The sequence below is a fragment of the Chrysochloris asiatica genome, unplaced genomic scaffold, assembly GCF_000296735.1.
Source record: "Chrysochloris asiatica unplaced genomic scaffold, ChrAsi1.0 scaffold00158, whole genome shotgun sequence".
Lineage (NCBI taxonomy): Eukaryota > Metazoa > Chordata > Mammalia > Afrosoricida > Chrysochloridae > Chrysochloris > Chrysochloris asiatica.
This window is the reverse complement of record NW_006408676.1, coordinates 7,757,525-7,778,344: the sequence shown is the minus strand read 5'-3', so window position 1 is coordinate 7,778,344 and position 20,820 is coordinate 7,757,525. Positions and strand designations below refer to the sequence as shown.

The 20,820-nt window shown below is 38.2% G+C and overlaps 1 protein-coding gene across 1 annotated transcript in view; it reads right to left on the bottom strand.

The window, feature by feature from the left end:
• Nucleotides 1-1,305: 1,305 nt before the first annotated feature.
• Nucleotides 1,306-20,820, bottom strand: part of LOC102820316 (von Willebrand factor A domain-containing protein 5A-like) — a gene marked incomplete at its 5' end in the record, with an annotated part of 36,671 nt that continues 17,156 nt past the window's right edge. Inside the window, 9 exon segments of the mRNA XM_006871028.1 lie at nt 1,306-1,385; nt 2,094-2,220; nt 5,054-5,184; nt 6,911-7,045; nt 7,101-7,253; nt 11,178-11,425; nt 11,636-11,736; nt 12,372-12,536; nt 13,300-13,414. Of these exon segments, the coding sequence (XP_006871090.1) occupies nt 1,306-1,385; nt 2,094-2,220; nt 5,054-5,184; nt 6,911-7,045; nt 7,101-7,253; nt 11,178-11,425; nt 11,636-11,736; nt 12,372-12,536; nt 13,300-13,414 (1,255 nt within the window).

The following is a 20,820-nucleotide window of genomic DNA, read 5'->3' as shown; positions in this document are numbered from 1 at the left end:
ATTTCCGTGAAATAATTGAGTTTCTATTCTGTTGTGCTTATTACTGTTATACCAACACTAGATAACCAAGGTAGGTATTAAACTCCAAAAGGTTTAAATTTTTTTACCAATGGTCACATAACTGTTTAGCATTTTGATCAGGATTCTGTGGTTTTCTGACTAGTGTTATTTTACACGCCAATGAAACCAGCATACCACAGAACAAATGGAGAGAAAATGTGAATAGTTGTGGCATTAGAAAAATTGGGAAAGAAAATGAAGGACAGTAAAACCAATGCAGATCCAACGAATGGATCTAAAACAGACCGGGTACAACGAAGTGCAGTGTAGCAAGTCATTTTATTATGGATACATTAATATTTTAAGGGACAACAGGTCAAATAGAGTCATTTCCATTAAGATAGGGTATGTGGACAGAAGGGTCTGAAGAGATCATGAATGAGGAAGGATTTCCTTTCATCCACATGAGGTGATGAATGTCCCACATTCAGGTCTCAGGCAATGCTACATTATTGATCTTCCCTTAATTACATTAGATCAGAATCTAACGTAGAGGGCTCATTGGCTCAGGTTGTTGATGTAGTTAAGCTCTATGGAGTTGGTTCTGACTCATAGCAACCGTTTACAGGGTTTACAAGGAGTGGTTGGTGAGCTTGAATCACCAACCTTGTGGTTCAATTCAATCTTGCAGTCCAGTGCATTAACCCACAGCACCACACCAGGACTCCATTTCACCATAGACCTTTTTCTCAGAAGTTTAATTAATGGTCAAGAAGAAACATCTGCCTCCAAATATCTCAACTCAAAGTGCTCAGGCAGTTGGAGGAAAGAATGTAGTATAAGCTTACTGGTGCTGTTGTTTTTAAGTGTCATTGAGTTGGTTCTAATTCATAGTGAGCTTATATAATTTCCAAGAAGCAACTGATGAGTTTGAACCAACTTGTGGCTAGCAGTCCAATTATTATCCTACAGTGCTACATCAATACCGCAATCTTTAAGAGTTCTTTTGCTGCTGTTCTGAAAAATTAGGAGAAACATTACTTTCTATGAGTACTTAGGACTCCTACAAGAAAGGGAACAAATTCTGGGGCCATTGACATTTGCCTGAGTGGACCTGATGATGGGGAACAGAATGATTGCATTCAAGGGGGCTGGGAAACAGAGAGGAGGTATGGGGTAGGTATCCTGTATTTGTATGACAGAAAACTGACAGAAAAGGCGTAAACTGCAAGTATGCATCACAGCAAAAGAGGTGGTAAAGGAAGGAGAGAAGATGAGAAGAGCTTGTGTTTCTGGATGGTACCCTCAGAGAGTTATCTTTTTAGGATCCACATTTGACTTCAGGAGACAAACAGCAGCTTCCACAAGCTGATGCATGGCAGAGCCTGTAATAGAAGGGAAACAGAGAATCAGGAATCCAGAGACCACTGGTGAAGACTTCTCTCAGGCACTCTTATACCTCCCTAATTTTCTCCCACTCTGTAGCGTAGTGGTTATGAATTGGACTGCGAACCTTAAGGTAAGCAGTTTGAAACTACCAGCTGTTCCACGGGAGAAAGATGAGGCTTTCTGCTCCTGTAAAGATTTACAGGCTCAGAAACCCTGTACAGGGTTGCTATGAGTCGGAACCGACTCCACGGCATACAATCACTACCACCACCACCTTCCCTCAAATGTCTGGACTTCTCTTCCTATTGCTGAGATTTCCCTTGAATCTTCTTTGGTCTAGAAATACTCAGCACCATGATATAATAAGAACCTCAAAAAACAAATGCTTCAATTCAAGTATTATATACAACTTGGTACCAAAAATAAATGCCATTTCACATTCTTGCCACAGCTTGAATCCCCATGCATGTCCCTCTCCATCTTTTCTCACCCCTCAGTCTTAGGTGTTGCTCTCCCACTTTCATTTGTGTAAAGGAAAGAACTAGCTAAGAGACCAAAATAAGATCTGAACCAGGCATGGTGGAGGGGATGTGAGCATGAGAACTCTATCTGTCCCTCATACACCATCAGAACTGGAGGTACAGTGACTGGGAAGATGACTGGCTTTCCAAAGGAAAGGAGGCGTCTCAGGGTTATTCACTTACCTACATTAATGTGAATCCAGGCCACTGCCTTCCTTGCCAGCATGTCCCACTCACTCTGCAGATCCTTACCCCGGACATGCAACCAGATTACAGCCAGGACGGTAGCCCAGCCTGCAGAATCCATATCCTGTATAACAGACAGAGACTTTCCTGAAGCTTCCAAGTTGACATAGGAAGTTGCTCACAGGAAGAAAAACACTCTACTTCCTCCTCACTGACCACTTCCTAAACTTCTACTAAATGGATATCTTGTACCTTTATCTACTATTTGTAAGTAAGTCATAGTGCCATGTTCTGAAACTCAAAGTAATGATTCACTGAGTCTTAGGAAAGAAAGGGTTTAAGTTTTAAATCCATTGTAACTATCAGTCAGTCCTTTGTTTGAAACCCCTTGAAATACCCCAAATACCTAGATGTCATACCAGAAACCTATGAATTGTTACTTTATATTTTATAAATTGCCTTCAAGTTGTTTTTTTTTTTTAATTTGAACCCTCAACATCAAAAATAATAAATAATTAACGAAAAACAAAACAACAAAACCAATGGTAAACCCAACCCCATAAAGAATTATCAACAACTGTAACTTTAAGAGAGAAAACTTGATTTATACTAAGTTCATTTTCTAGCAAATGATGATGCTGGGACAAGTATTGTGATTCTAAAATGTCTTATAATATATTACTTTATAGAAAATGTCAGTCACAGAGCAGAAAATGTCTCCCATGAGTTTTCACCCACTGGACCTATCTTCATATTTTAGAGTCAAATGGATCAAGGGAAACTCCTCTTTTATATCAAGACCTTTGAAGTTTAAAACACAGCTATCATGTCCTGTCTGAGAAGACTTGTTTGAGGTCAAAATCCTCAATTCCTTTCATTCTTCCTCTTATGTCAAAGCAGTAAGTGTCCCCAAGGTATCCAAAAGCAAACATCACAGTGATACATATATATATATATGCGTGTGTGTATGTGTTGTTGTTGTTATGGATGTCGAGTTGGTTTCCAACTGATAGCAACCCTGTATATGATTTTCTAGGAGGGGCTTGTACCACACAAGACTATATATATATAAGTTTAAAAAATATTGCTATAAAGTCATAGAATCACTTATTAAACAAAACAATTAAACTATGAAACTATTGTTGCATAATATATTTTCCATCTAGGTGTTTGCATTTCTCTAACTCTTCCCCAAAGAATTCTTTGCTTTTTAATTGTATTTTGTTGTACTTAAGTGCCATCAAGTCAGTTCTAACCCATAGTGACCTTGTATAGGGTTTCCGATGAGCAGCCAGTGAGCTTGAACCACCAACCTTGCCGTTCAAATGACTTTGCAGTCTAGTGCATTAACCCACAGCGCCACAGCATGACTCTGATTTGTTGTTGTTGTTGTTATGTGCCGTGGAGTCGGTTCCGACTCATAGCGACCCTGCACAGGGTTTCCGAGGCTGTTAATCTTTACGGGAGCAGAACGCCTCATCTTTCTCCCGCGGAACCGCTGGTAGTTTCGAACTGCTGACCTTATGGTTCGCAGCCCGATTCGTAACCACATTACGCCACATCAAAACAGCAGTTTTGACATCCTTGAGGGACTCAATCATTTGCATTTAAATGTTGGAGTTTGTGAAACAAAAAGTATTCTGAAGGGGCAAGATCAGGGCTATAGGGTAGATGGGGTTAGGTTTCCAAATGAAATTCTTGGAGGACAATCCTTGCTACCCTCAAAGAATGAGCAGATGCACTATCATGAAGGACAACAATTCCTCAGCACAACTTCCCAGTCTCTGGTCTCACCAGTGAAGTTTTCAGTTTTCTTTAAAGTTTTCCATACTAAGCCTCCATGATCATCCTATGTCCTTGGAAACATCTATCAACAATACCTGTTTCCAATCCCAACTATCAGTTAAGCTGACATCTCTGTCTGAGTGTAACTTACCCATCTTGTATTTTCAACTTCTTTTTACTGTCTATAGAATCATTTCTGTGGGGAAAAGGTCAGGCTGTCTGCTCCCATTAAGATGTAAAACCTCAGAAACCCTGTACAGGATCACTATGAGTCATTCTGACTCATAACTACGACTCCACAGCACTTAACAACACACCAACATAGCTAAAATACAAATACATTCACTAGGTATCTGTCTAGATTTATTGGCAAGACACATATGCTAAAATATAAATTTTCTAGTAGCCACGGTTTTCCTATTTAAAAGTGAAAATAAATTATTAGAAAATTTTAAATTACATGCTAATGTGTCTTACATTGTATTTCGATAAGATGATGCTAAAAGAAATGATTCAATGATAAATTTGTGATCACTTGTCAAAGGATACCAGATGAAGTTCTGGGATTCACTGAGAAGACAACATATGTGAGACTAAACTTTCATTCTTTGCCATTGTAACAGACAATAAATTCAGGCAATTAAAAGATCTGTTATTGTTGTTAGGTGCCGTCTAGTCACTTCTGACTCATAAAGACCCAAATGCATAACAGAACAAAACACTGCCTGGTCTTGTACCATCGTCACAACTGATGTCACGTTTTAGCCCATTGTGCAGCCACTATGTCAATCCATATCCTTAGGGGTCTTCCTCTTTTCCATTGACTCTCTTCTTTTCCAACAATGATGTCCTTTTCCAGGGACAGATCCCTCCTGACAACATGTCCAAAGTATATGAGATGAAGACTTACCATCCTTGCTTTTCCAAGACAGTATTCTAACAGCTTCTTCAAAGACAGATGTGTTTTTTCTTTTGACAAACCTAGTACGTCTAAATTTATGTAAGGCATTTGATTTTTTTGAAAAAATGTTAAGACAGTAAAAATTAATATACAACAACTTATATTTTCTTTCCTCAGGTGGGTCCTGACCCACCCTCAGTTCTCATTATTGTCCCACCATTTCAAAGAAACATACATACACACACATTAATTTTTCTTCTTGGAATCTCACCTTAAAAGGAAAGCCAGCCAGTATATCTTCCACACTCATCCCTAGGACCAAGGCCAGACCTTCATTCACATCCCAAGAACCATCTGCCTTTTGGAGTGAAATTAGCTGCACAAGATGATTGTCTCCAAAAACTTTGGAGGAAAAAAGAAGACAGGGAATTATGGAACTACTGCCCAGTTAACAACCTTAGAAAGGATTGCTGAATTCAGAGAGATAAGCTGTAGGAAGAGTACAGAGGCAAGCTGATCCTACCAAGATCCCCACTTTAACCTTTCCCCTAAGAGATGTGCATTTTCACTGTGACAATGTAAGCTAAAAGCATGATGTACTGACCCCAGAGGGGTTGCACTGCAAACACATCAACAAGAGAAAAGATAGGATATTAAAGAAGCCAGCGGTTATGCTCTTTCAAAGTGTGATGATGTATTGCTGAAAAGAATTTTAAAACATTAAGTATATGTTTTTAAATCTATACAAACACAGCTGGAATTTAAATTATTAATCATTTCAAAAGAAAGCAGATATCAAGAAGCGGTCTACTTCAGAAAGCAGATTAGTGTCTAATTCTGTAGGCATGAAAATTATTTAAAGACTATATAATCATCTTAGGAAGTGTTTTACATCTGGCTACCTATTATATGTTGTTGCTTTTAAGTGTTGTGGAGTCAGCTCTGACTCATAGCGACTCTGTATAGGGTTTCTGAGAAGTGGCTGGTGAGCTTGAAGCACTAACCTTGAGGTTCAAACTGCATTGCAGTCCAGTGCTTATCCTAAGGTTCCACACCATGATTTCATAGGAAAAATGAACTTAGAGCATATTAGAAATTAGCTGACAAAAAACAAACAAACCTGTAAATAAAAAAAATTTTGAAGCCCCTCTTTAATTAAAAAAAGAACAAGAAAACAAAACAAAGGCTCTTAATTTCAAGTCTTAGTTTGAATCTCAACTCTGTTACTATGATTGAAGTGTAAAAGTTATTTAACCGATGTGAACCTCATTCTCTTCATCTGCAACCTGAAAAACATGCGTAAACTTGCAAATTAACTAGGCTGGCCCCTAGTAGAGTCTCTACATGAATATCTGCTTTTATTAATTTACAAAATCCAACATTATAGAACTGCTGGGGAGTTATTCTTTCTAATTTTTTAAAAGATGACAGGACTTATAAGGAGAGAAATCTTGGAGTAGAGATTTGCATTGTAGGAATTTTAGGATGGAGATTGGAAATCAACATAAATTCAGAACCTACTCTGTGGGTTACATAACAAAGTTCTCATGATAACACTATAAATAGTGGGTTGATGTACAACTGAGGGAACTAAGACTTTGAGTAAAGAAAATTTAATTGACCAAATTCACATTGAGTCCTGGTGTGGCACTGAGGGTTAATGCACTGGACTGCAAGGTCAGTGGTTCAAGCTCACCAGCCACTCCTTGGAAATCCTATACAGGGTCACTATGAGTAAGAACCGACTCCATGTCACTTAACAACAACAAATGCACATAGGAAGTGAGAGCAGAGAGAATCTGAATCCACTTTTTAACTAGCAAGAAATTGAGCAAATCAAGAATAAGTTGCAAAAGAAAACAAGAGGAGGGCCTCAGTTTGCAGATAAGCTCTGTGAGGTTAGAACGATTTGTTAACTAAGCCTACCCCACACTTCACTAGGGCAGCAGGTTTCAATGTCCTATAAGGTATACTAAGTAAGAATGACCATGGCAAATCAAGAGAATGAACAAATTTCACCCTCTGACATTTTTCAAATTGTTTACCAACTGGTCTAGCCACAAGAGCACTGAGCATGGAAAAGTAGCTCTTCAGTTGCCATAGGTCATAGAAACAAACTGAGGCCCACCTTCACCTGCCTGGTCAGTTTCCAAGTTGTTCCTGTTGGTGGAAGAACGACTACTTTCCATCTGAAGGCAGGCCTCTTGGAGAACCATGCATCTCTTCATTTGTTGGGCAAATGGAGCTTTGAACTTGCCCTTTTCTATATGTATAACAGACAAACATTGGTGAGAAAGAGTCTCTAGAAAGATACTTACCTAGAGTGTACATTTCTCTGTAACTCATTGGCCTACAGCGACCGAAAATATTTGAGCTTCCATTGTTTCTTGGATGATATGGCATGCTCGAGAAATAAGGAATGCTTCCCATGCATTCAACTGGAGGCATAAAGTAGGAGGCCTTTGAATAAGCTGAAAAACACCAGTACATACATTGATGTTGAAGCACCTGCTGCTCTCTGAAGTAGGCAGAGGGTCCTAGTATTGGAGACATATTTCTTCCAATTCACATCAGCCATGGGTACCACTTACATCATCCCATCTTTCCTTTGCTATAAGACAATTTCACACAGAAATCCTTACCTCTGAGTCTTTTTTGTCAAGTCCTTTGGAATCCATGATACATACTAAACATTATGTTTTTACACTGCTTCTTGAAACTGTCTTAACTTAAATCTAATTTGCCCTCCAAAGAGAACTGCTTTCCATTTAACCTTCACTTTGTTGTTGCTTGATTAATCACAATCCAAACATTCAAATTTGGAGTCAGGGTAAGTTTCTTCAGTCTTTAATACAAAATCCATATCATTTCTTCTCCACGACAACTTGTGTTACCTTCTACATAACATCATTACTGCCAACTTTCAACATCTTTGTCACTTCCCATTATTCACTAGAGTGACTTCTACTCCACAGTACAGCCTATAATCATCTTGATGGTTTCAGAATCCATGTAAACAACCTACCAACACTCTAATTCAAAGCTTCTAGGTCTACTCTACACCAATGGTTTCCTAAAACCTCCATTCCTCCTCAGCCACTCCCTCCCAAGACAGTTTCTTGCTATCATGCAGAATTGTTCTACTTGAAAGAAATAGGTTGTAAAACAAAAGAGCAAATACTACTTTTTAAATATAATAGTTCTTTTTCTTGCTTTCTAACTCAGAGGTTCCTGTTTTACTTTACCTTTTATCTCACCTGAGCCTTTAAATCCTTGACACCCTTACTTCTGTGCTATCTACCAACTTCCATCTATCTTTACTGTCTTCTCTCTTAAGTCTTCTCTACTTATTTCAAAATTCAGGTCAAAAAGCTATGTCCCTAATGTTCCTTTATGACACCCACGTTCCTTGAAAGGAAACCAACTCTTTATCTCCATCATTTTTATACCAAAGATGCTGAGAAATGTCACATAAATCAAATAAACCAAAACCTTCTTTTGTAGTTTGGTACCACAGAAAACATCAAGTTGTACAAATTACTCTGATCCCTCAACACTCCTTGACAAATCCTTCTATTTCTCCTTGGGGATTTCCACTTTTCAACTATTCTCCGTGGCTGTTTCAAACTTTCTACTTCTACCTTAAATCTACTACTCTATGGAACCTTGGTGACATAGTGGGTTACATATTGAGCTGATAATCAAAAGATCAACAGTTCAAGTCCACCAGAAATTCCAAGGGAGAAAAATTAGGTTTTTTGTTTCCATAAAGATTTATAGCCTCAGAAACCCTCTACAGGGTTGCTATGATTTGGAACCAACTTGATGGTATACAAAAAAACTAACAACCTCCAATCTCATATTCATAAACTAATCTTGCTGTCTATTTCAGTAAAACTATTTTTAAAACCATCAAACAGAAACTCCCAAAACTTGTTTCTCTATGAACTAAAATTTAACCCCCATCAACTTTTCTCAACTTCCCCTATACATAGTGAGAGAATGTCATTTGTTCTTTTGAGGGTTAATCTATCCACTGCTTCTCTAGATTCCATTCCCTCTTTACTTCTTCAACATTCTTAATAATTAATCAACACATATATATGTATGTATACTCTTCTCTACTGATGGCTTTCAGTTAGCACTACAGCATGATATCCTATTCTAAAATTAACAATAAAGAGATACACAACATGCAAAAGCCCACCTCAACTTTATAACCCCCTCTCTAGTTATCACCTTCTATCCCTTACCTTCTTCAACCAAATAGTGGTAACAAGTGTCTATACAAGTCACAATACCATTTCCTGTCTCTCATTTACTCTGTTGTTGTTATGAACCACCAAGTTGATTTTCAACTCATAGCAACTTCTGACAGAGTAGAACTGTCCCATAGTCTTCTAGTCTGTAATCTTTAAAAGGAGCATTTTACCAGGTTTTTCTCCAGCACAGATGCTGGGGAGGTTTGCACCTTTCAGCAATGGTTGAGAGCTGGGCACTCAACCATTGTACCACCAGGGCACCTTCATTGGTTCTCTAACATTCTATAATGTGGATTTTCATCTGATCAGTCTAATAAAGTTTCTTTTAATAAGAGCAGCCAGGACATTTTTGATACTTAACTCATGATCCTCTTATCATATTTTATTTTATTTTATTTCTTTGCATTATCTGATACTTAGATAAGTCCTTCTTCATACCTTATTTTCCTTTAGTTTTGACTATGCACTCACTACTTTTCTTCCTACCTCAATCCTTTTTAATCTTGTTTGTGGAGTCCTCTGCTATTCATTCTTTAGATAACTGTTGGTCTCCAACATTTCAGTTTTACCTCCCATTTCTTTTCACTTCTCTGAATAATTTTATCCAGCTATGACTTTAGTTACTATCTAGATAAAGGTGGCTGGTGGTTGTGTATCATGGAGTTGGTTCTGACTCATGATGACCCTATATAGGGTTTCTGAGGCTGTTAATCTTTACACTAGTTGAAAGTCTTACCTTTCTCCTTCAGAGAGACTGGTAGTTTCAAACTGCTTACCTTGCAGTTAGCAGCCCAAGTCATTATCCATTACCACTACCAAGGCTCCTTATCTAGATGATAAGATAGCCAAATGTCTATTGTCAATCCTGATCTCTCTTATGAACATCTGACCCATCTGCTTTTATTTCTAGTGAATTTGTTCTCATGGATATTCTATAGGCATCTCAAGGTCCAAATTCCCTAAAAGTAATTCACCTTTTTATATTGTATAAACCTCTTGTACCCTCCTCACATTCACCTAAAATTTTCAAACCTGGATTGTGGGGCTCTTCCCAAAGGTTAGAGTGCTCATTTGGATGATCGCTCATCAGTCTACATCAATGTTCCTTGAAATCCTCAATGTCTATAATGTAGAGCCTGCATTGTTCTCTTTATACGACCACATTCTCCAATTTGTCTGGTGTGTTGCAGCCACACCAAATTATCTATATCATTCTTTCTTTGATCTCTGTCTTCTCAGATACTGATTCTGAAGCTTAGCACTCTTTTGTCCCTTTCCAAAATAATCTACCTAGCCCTGTAGGTCTCCTTTAAATGAAGCCTATTTGGAAGGACATTTTTGATTTACACTCCATCCTATACTGAGTTTCACAACTAATCCACATGCTCTCAAACATCTTGGGTTTACTCGTGGTATAGTGCTTTTTTATGCCTCCTTGAAAAGCTGTCCATCTGTTTGCTGTCTTGATCCATTTCCCCGAAGTCACTCCCTAGTGTCTAAGTTTCTTAGGGACAGACAAAGTATTTTTTTCAGCAATTGCATCTGCAATGAGAAACATAATGCCTACCATGTCATAGGTACTGAAGTAGCTAAATGTTTAATGAAATAAATGTTACATGAATGATCTAGAATTCATTTTGAAGAGCAACCCCAGAACTGCTAAAATATATCCCATATCCCCTCCAACTCTGTCCAGAGGGTTTCTTCACCAATCCAAACTTCAATCCAGCACTTTCTATAATTAAACCTGCTTGGCTTATGCCTGACTTTGTCCTTACAATCAGTACCCATATCCTACCACCATTAGGTTGTTGATCGGTTATATGTGGGATCAGTAACCATGTGCATCAGAGGACAAATAAGCTTCTGATTTATAAAATTTGACTACTTATACATGCGTATGTACCCTGTATATACTAATATTTCCTAGTTTTTTAGTTGTTTTTCCCCCTTTTGATTATTTTATGGTACATACACTAATTCTCCAGTACAGAAAACATTCTCAACAAAATCCAGAAACACAGAGAAAAATGACAAATTAAGGACCATCCACAACCATTTCCTTTCAATAACATGCTCAGCTATCCAGTCTTCTTACTCATTCTATCTGCATTTGAGTGTCATGAAACTTACTTCCATAACATGGCCTTGCTGAGAGTGCACCCAACAAAATTGGCCTTGGAATATCCCTACGAACGAGAGGCCCCTGCACTGGCTGATTGAGATCCTTGTTGACTGCAATAAATGCTGTGTGAGAGCTTATGACTCCACACTCAAGGCTGATCTTCACAACTTCTTTTTTATCATTGGCTGGAGTCTCTCTGTAGCCCATGTCCTTCATCTGGAGTAAGGACTTGGCAGCAAGGCGGTGAATGGTGAAGCTGTAACGAAAAACTTCCTGTGACTTTCGGAAAAATAAACACGTACCAGTTACTCAGGGACCTCAATAGAAAAGGATGGCTGATGGGGAGAAAAGCCAGACAAGGGGAGAGAAAAGACTTGGGTAGCTTACAGTGGAGATGTCACTGTTAGGAAATAATGGATTCTTTAAAAAAGAAAAGAAACGACAAAGGAAAATTTCAAATTCTCACTTGGTATCAGGCTTGGGATGTAGATAAAATGTCACTTTATTCTCATAACTCTTGCCCTGTAGTGTGTACTTGAGGCATACATCTGCTCTTGCCTCTTTGGGCTAAAAATGAGAGAGAAATAGATGTGACAGAAGAGACATCACTAAGCGAAGCATCAGAACTGCAGCAGCTCCCCATTCCCATCCATTAAAAAAACGCTGACTAAGATCTTGGTTGCTCAGGAAATCAGAGACTCTGAAATGGTGAAGAAATGGCTAAATCAGCTTCTTCTGGAAAGTGTGGTCTCTATATGAAATCCACCTCCACCTACTTAGTGCCTATCTCACTTTACTGCTATTTGCTTTATTGCACTTCACAGATACATTTTTGTACATATAAATTTAAGGTTTGTGGCAACCCTACATTGAACAAATCTATCAGCCACTTCTCCAACACCATGGATTTCCTTTGTGTTTCCTTGTCACATTTTATTAATTCTTGCAATATTACAAATATTTTATAATGCTGTTGCACTCTTGATAGACTATAATACCACGTTAACATAATTTTTATATGTACTGGGAAGCCAAAATTTTCATATGACTCACTTTATCGCCATTTTTGCTTTATTTATGGTGGTCTGGAACTAAACCTGCAGTGTCTCTGAGGTATGTCTCTATAGCTTTACTGACACTGTTTCACAGGATACAGGGAAGTAGCTATTCTAACTGCAGAAAAAGCAGGAATGAGAACTTACCGGCATATGCCCTTTCAAATGGGCATATATGATTAACCTCTGACCTCTAAAGATGACTGATTGTTCTGGGGAGAGCAATTTAGCAGACAGACCAAGAGGCAAAGACCAGTTCAGTGAGAAGTCCTCTGCCACAGGCTGCAGAGAACGCTTCAGAGCCAAAAGAGCCTGAGGACAAAATAACCACAAAAATAACAGCAGTAATGGTAAATATTATTAGTTGACTATTTATGATGTGCCAGGAGCTATGTGATACAATACTTCTTGTCAAAAATCAGGACATGGGCATTATTACGCTTGCTTTATATCATGAGGAAGCTAAGACTAAGATGTTTAATAACATAAATGTTAATAAAGGAAATGTTTGGGAAAGGAGGTCGCTGGAGAAATAGGGATTAGATAAGAGATGACATCCAATAGAAAAGAGGAATTTAGAAACATAACCAGAGTTGAATATATCTTCCCTTTATGCATGTGGATCAACAGGAGAATCAATTTATCACTCTCCCAATCTATAGGACATATCATAATCATTATTTCCTATTTCCTTGTATCCTGTACATGGAGGATAGGTTAGAGGATCAAAAGAAATGCTAACACACAAATCTAGAGTCTCAGTCACGACAATAAATCTCTTAGCTTCTTTCTCTGGTCTCAAACACAAAACCCCAACCTCTTTCAGCATCATCTCATCTCTGGGATCCCAGCTTCTAGAACAATATGTCATTTACCCAGAAACTAGGATAGGACCCTTTTACACATAGCCTGAAAGAGCCCCAGTAGGTATATAGCCCAAGGCCTTGAGAAGATACGAAAAAAAAAAAAAAAGAATCTGACGTCACATAGTTGCCCATGCTCTTGCAATAGTTTCCACCACCCTGCTCCATAAGAACTCTGACTGTTGCCCTTGAATACACAATCTATCCCTCACCTTGGATTGTATCCGGTCCCTGCCATTGATAAACTCTGACGTGCCCCCTGTTACACGAGCAATGCCTTTGATCAGGCTGGTGGAAACCCCTTCTCCAATACCAAATGAGAAGCATCTGTAAAAGGATAAACATTACATGTAGGCATTAAAAGTGAAATAATATAATTAAACATTATGATAATAAAAATGCATAATTGTCCAAAAGACAAAGAAATATAGTTTAATTCATTTATTAAATAGCTAAGAAGAAAAGAAGATACTTCTTGAAAGAAAGACCAAGAGGGAGAGAAAATTTTCTTTTTTTAAAAGTAGACTGTTTGGCTGTGATAATATCAAGCAAATTGTTTGCCCTGAGACCATCAAGGAAAGAAAAGTCAACCCATCAGTTAAACCCATTTCTAAGACTGAAAAGCAAACTTCACATGAACAGTCTTGTATGCTCACTGGCAACCATTCTGGTCAAATTGTGTGTGGAAATGGGGGAAATGCAGCAAAGAAGACATGGGATGAGTTTGGCCATATTTCATAGATGCCCGGTGACCTTGAGATGAAAGAGAGAATAGGATGGAATAGCTGGTTTGAATTTCAGGGAGATGTGTGAACTTCTGAGCCCAAGGACACTGACCCAGCCACTGGGAGCTACAGTTAAGAGTGAAGCAGCCATCAAGATGAGATACATAAGAAGAAGGGCTGGTTGGTCCCAAGTGTAGTGAGACCTGGGGACTCGTAAACTCATAGACAAGGACATAGCCACAGAGGGCTAGAGCTGAGAATGAAGCAACCAGCTGATATGAAATGAGGGGATACACACAAAATGGCCAAACTTGTAGACAGTACTCATTCGACCTAGCCTTGATGGCTTGATGATCAGAACTCAACTAGACAAAGATAAAAAATCAATTTTTGATAAAGGAGACAAGTGAAATTGCTACAATTTGATGAACATGACCTATAATTATGGATGTAGTAGCTCAAAATACCAACTGAGAGGGAAAGAGTTTTCACATCAAGTATCAATCCTATCTCATCTGTATACAGGGTTGATAGGGATAGACATTGGCTACCTAAAATGGGGGTGCTATAAAGGCACGAAGTGACTGGGTTACAAGTTTTCAAGAGAGAGTTTAGTTTCAGAGTGTGTGTGGGAAGGTAGAATCCTCCCTGAATAGTTTTCAACTTGTCTAGACAGGTCTGATGAAAGGAGATAGGGATAAGATTCTTATGATTCAATAGTGAGTAATTGTTATCATGACTAATTGCGACTTTCACAACTGTATAGGTTTTATAACAAAATGTGGGGAGCAGTTAATCTTACGGTCCAGGAACAGAGGACCCTAAGACCATCAAGGGAGATGAGCATGAGTAGAACACGGGACCCTATCCAGAGAAGCAGCGAAACCAGAGATGGAGACAGGGTTGAGGACATGGAGAGATAGAGCAGCTGAAGACTCTAGACTCACTGAAAGAGAAAGGCTGTGTGCTGGCAGCCAAGAGGCAGGCTTGCAGAATGTACCCTCTGGTTGTTTAAATGATTATATATTCCTGAATGTTTTTGTGTACATCCCCCAAAAAACAAAATGAGGAATTGAAGCAAATACTGTTGAAGACGATGCATGGAGGAGACTGTAATCATTGCAATGAAACAATGAGTGTGAAACTGATGTTCTACCATGTAAACTATCACTCAATTCATGATACAAATTAAAAAACAAAAAAAGAGTGAAGTAGGTAGCTGGCCTGAAGAGAGGGGAGGTGTGCAAGAACTTCCAAACTTGCAGACACTATTCATTTGATCTAGCTTGGATGGCTTGCTGACCAAAATTCGACCAGATGAAGATAAAGAAGTATTATAAAAGGAGCAAGCATACATTGCTACAACCCGATCAACTGTACCTTTGCTTATGGATAAAGCCACCCAAAATTCCAACCAAATAGGAAAGGATTCATATCAAGGATTAAGCAGGCCTCCTCTGTACACTGGGTTGATTGTTTTTGTTGTTGTTAGGTGCCATCGAGTTGATACCAACCCATAGCGACCCTATGCACAGCAGAACAAAACATTGCCTGATCCTGGGCCAACCTTACTATTGTTGACACGCTTGAGCCCATCGATGCCGCCACTTGGCCAATCCATCTCATTGGGGGTCTTCCTCTTTTTCTCTGACCCTCCACCTTAACAAACATGATATCCTTCTCCAGTGACTGCTCCTGACAATATGTCTGAAGTATGAGAGACGAAGTTTGGCCATCTTGGCTTCCAAGAAGCGCTCTGGCTGCACTTCTTCGAAAACGGATCTACTGGTTCTTTTGGCAGCCCATGGTACTTTCAATATTCTTCCCCAACACCATAACTCAAAAGCGTCAATTCTTCTACGGTGTTCCTTATTCACTATCCAGTTGATAGGGTTAGGCAAATTAGACTTCAGCTACCAAAATTAGGGGTTATAAAGGCTTGAAGTGACTATCTTACAGGCTTTCATCAGGGTATCAGGGTGCTTAGTGTCTGAACAAGGGGAATTGGATAGAAACCATGATGAATAGTTTTCCTCTTGTCCAAATGGTTCAGGTGATAAGAAGAATGGGAATGTATAATTCAATTAAGAGTAATTATTAGGTCTAATGGTGATTGTCACAACTGTAAATGTAGAAGAGGTGGAGCAGTAAAAGGAGAGCAGTTAATCTGTCATTTCAGGAACAGAGGACCCTAGGACCATCAAGAGGGAAGAACATCAGAGGACCGAGGTATCCTAACCAGAAAAGCAGCAACAACAGGGATGGTGGCAGAGGTGGTGTCATAGAGAAACAGAGCAGCAAAGGACTATAGAACCATGGACTGAGAAAGGCAGTGGGCCTGCAGGCAGGAGGCTGGCTTGCATAATGTGCCCTTTGGACATTTAAATGAATATATATTTTCAATGTGGTAGGTGTACATCAAAAAAAAAAAAAAAAGGCAATAGCTACCCTTTACTATGTATATTCTATATTCTAGGAAATATGCTAAATGCTTTAAATTAAAGAACGCATTTAATCCTAAGAAGCAGGTTTAAGTTTCATTTTGCAAATAAGGAACAAATGCTAGGAGAATTTAAGAAAACTATCTGAGATCACACCCACGTCAATATTTCTCAGAAAAATAGAATTTAAAATCCTCAACAATTATATTGAATCTGATAAGCCAAGCCAATAGAATTCAAAATTATATGTTTTAAAAAAAACTAATATGTCACATTATCACTCTTCGGTCAGTTTACTGAATTGTGTTGGACTTGTATTGCTGTGATGCTAAAAGTTATGACACTAATATTTTAAATATCAGCAGGGTTGTCCATGATAAACAGGTCTCAGAAGAGCTTCCAAACTAAGACAGACCAAAACGAAGGCGAAGCAGACCACTTTTGGTTGGTCAGCCACTGAAAACCTCATGAATATCAGCAGAAGAATTTCAGCTATATTGCTACAAGATAAGGCCCTCAGGATGGAAGGCACTGAAAAAATGACTGGGAAAGAGTTGCTTCCTCAAAGTGGAGTTGACTATATTCACATGAATGGATTAAAGTTTCAGGACCTTCATTTTGCTGATGGAGCACAACTCAAAATGAGAAGAAACAGCTGTAAATATCCATTAGTAATCAGAAATAGGATGTATGAACTATGAATATAGGAAAAATGGAAGTTGTCAAAAATAAAAGAGAATGCATAAAGATTGACATGCTAGGCATTAGTGAGCTGAAATGGACTGGTACTGCCTATATAGTTTACTATTGTTGTTGTTATGTGCCATCGAGTCGGTTCCAACCCATAGCGACCCTGTATAGGGTTTCCGAGGGTGTAAATCTTTACAGGAGTAGAAAGCCTCATCTTTCTCCCGCGGAGCAGCTGGTAGTTTCGAACCGCTGACCTTAAGGTTTGCAGCCCGATTCGTAACCACTACGCTACCAGAGCTCCTTATAGTTTACTATACTGGGCACAAAAAATTGAAAAGGAATGGTGTCACGTTCATTACTGTAAAGAACATTTCAAATCAATCTTGAAGTATAATGCTGTCTGCGATAACATAATACATATAACACCTACTAAGAAGACCAGTTAATATCATTATTATTCAAATTTACACACCAACTAAAGCCAATGATGATGATACTAGAGAATTCTACCAATTTCTTCAGTCTGAAATTGATCAAGCATGCAATAAAGATGCACTGGTAATTACTGATGATTGGAATGCAAAAGTTAGAAACACAGAAGAAGGGTCAGTTGTTGTAAAATATGGTCTTAATAATTAGAACCACATAGGAGATCATGATAGAATGTTGTAAGATTAATGACATATTCATTGCAAGTATATTTCTTCAACATAAATCATAACTATACACTGGATCTCACCAGATGGAATACCAGGAATCATATTGATTACTTCTATAGGAATAGATAAGGAGCTCTGGTAGCGTAGTGGTTACAAATCGGGCTGCAAACCACAAAGTCAGCAGTTTGAAACTACCAGCTGCTTCATGGGAGAAAGATGAGGATTTCTACTCCTGTAAAGATTTACAGTCTCAGAAATCCTGTATTGTTATGGGTCCAACAACATAGGAATAGTTAGTAGAAAGATCAATTATCATCAGTCAAAACAAGGCTAGGGGTCGACTGTGGAACAGGCCAACAATTATTCATATGCAAATTCAGGATGAAGCTGAAGAAAAATTGCAAAGGTCTTCATATGCAAATTCAGGATGAAGCTGAAGAAAAATTGCAAAGGTCTTCGAAAGCCAAAATATAACCATGAATACGTCCCATCTGAATTTGGAGATCATCTCAAGAAAAGATCTGATGCATTAGACACTAATGAACCAGAAAAGTTGTGGCATGACATCAAGAACATCATCCATGAAAAAACAAAAGGTAAGTAAAAAGACAGGACCAAAATAAAAGACCAAAATAGTTGTCAGAAGAGACTCTAAAACTTACTTTCGAGTGTAGAGAAGCAAAAGTAACTGGAAGAAATAAGGAAGTGAAAGAGCTGAACAGAAAATTTCCAAGGGCAGCTTGCAAAGAAAGACAAAGTAAATTATTGTAAGGAAATGTACAAAGACCTGGAGTTAGAATAACAAAAGGGAAGAACATGCTCAATTTTTTTCATACTGGAAAAAATTAAAGTATCAATTTACAATATTGAAAGACTGTATGGGAAAATTATTGAATGATGTAGACAGCATCAAAAGAACATGGGATACACTAAGTCACTGTATCAAAAAGAATTTGTTGGTGCTCAACTATTTTAAGAGATAGCGTATGATCAAGAACTGATGGTATTGAAGGAAGAAGTCCAATCTGCACTTAAGGCATTGGGAAAAAAAGGATCCAGGAATTTATGGAATACAAACTGAAATGTTTCAACAAATTAATGCAGCACTAAAGGCACTCCCGTAAAGATTTACACCCTCGGAAACCCTATAAAGGGTCGCTATGGGTCGGAACCGACTCGATGGCACATAACAACAACAACAAAGGCACTCACATGTCTATGCCAAGAAAGTTGAAGAAATTACCTGGCCAAATAATTGGAAGAATCCATATTTGTGCCTACTCCCAAGAAAAGGGACCCAGTAGAATGCAGAAATCATTGAACAATAATGTTACTATCACAATAATGTAAAAATTTTTGCTGAAGATAATTCATAAATGATTGCAGATGTGCATTGACAAGTAACTGCCAGAAGTTCAAGGTGTCTTCAGAAGAGGACAAGGAACTTACATCAGATGGATCTTGGCTAAAATGATAAATCCTGTAAATATGTTGGATTACTCAATGTAGCAGCTATTGGATTATCTTATAATTGCTCTATACTGTCAATGAAATTCTAATCAAAGTCACAACAAGTTTTGATTTTTTATATAGAAATTAACAAGATAATCTAAATAAGCCACTTGTCTGTAAATTTGTTTCACTGTGGTGGCTGGTGTGTTGCTGTGATACTGGAAGCAGTGTCAATGGTATTTTAAATACAATAGACGCACCATTGATGAACAGGTTTCAGCAAAGCTGAAGACAGAATAAGAAGAAGGCGAGGCAGACTACTTCTGAATGTTTGGCCACCGAATACCTTATGGAAAGCAACAGAACATGGCCAGATACATTCCCATAAGATGAAAACATTAAGAATAGCACCAGAATACTGTCAAATATTGTACTGGAAGGTGAGCCCCACATGTTGGAAAGCACTCTAAATTACAACTGGGAAAGAGCTGCCTACACAAAGTAAAGTTCACAATGACGATACTAATAGAGTAAAGCTGTATGGATCTTCATTTGCTGGTGGGGCACAACTCAAAATAAGGAGAAATAGCTGCAAACACCCACAAAAATCAGAATATATGAATTATGAATCTAGGAGAACTGCAAGATGTCAAAAATGAAATGGAAAACATAAAGATTGATATTCTAGGCATCAGTAAACTGAAATAGGCTAGTATTGGGCACTTTGAATCTGAAAATCATATGGGTTACTATGACAGATGGACAAATTGAAGAAGAAAGGAGTCACCTTCATCATCAAAAAGAACATTTCGTGATCTATCTTGACATACAATTCTGTCTGTGATAAGATAATGTTCATATTCAGAAGGAAGACCATTTGCACACCAAACACCAAAGCATGTAATGATGGAATTGAAGAATTCTAACAACTTCATTGGAGTCCAGGTGTCGCACTGCAGGATAATGTGCTAGCCTGCAAAGTCGGTTTGAACCACAACATTGGTCATTCAAGCTCACCAGCTGCTGTTTGGAAAGAAAAAATCTGCCAACCAAGATTCCTTTATGTAGCAAAGATATCAATCAAATACGACAGTGTAATCAACACATTCCAGGAAAAACAGACACTAAGGGATTTTGCCAAAGCCAACCTTGTGCTACAAAACATCTTACAGGGAGTTCTGTGGACTGAGAACCAACAAGAACAGAGAACAACTAGAGATTGACATACGTGTTAGCACCTCCCGGAATTAAGTCGACAGAAGGAAGAGTCGAGAACAGAACAAAACTATAAGAACAAACTCAGAAAATCTTGGAGGTCAGTCTATAATAAAAAAAAATTGCAATGTAAAAGAAGGTAAACACATAGGAACAGAGATCAAGATGTTGAGAAGGTAAGTTAGATTACAGGATAAAATAGACACATTAAATGCAGAGGAAAGTTAATGGACTATAAGGCAACCTCAAAGAAAATTAACACTTCACAACACACCAAGAAAATGAAAATCCAAGAAACATTAAAACATACAAACATTAAAACTATGAGGAAACTCACAAGAAAGAACACAAAAAGCTTGAACTCAACAAAGGAAAACACACATAACAAAAAAAGCAGCAACACCACAGAAAAACAAAATAATGGCAGCAATTAATCCATACCTATCAATAATTACTGTACCAAAAGGAAATGGTTAATGTTCAACCATTTCAAGAGATACCACATGACAAGAGCCAATGATACTCAGGGAGGAAGTCCAAAGTGCATTGAA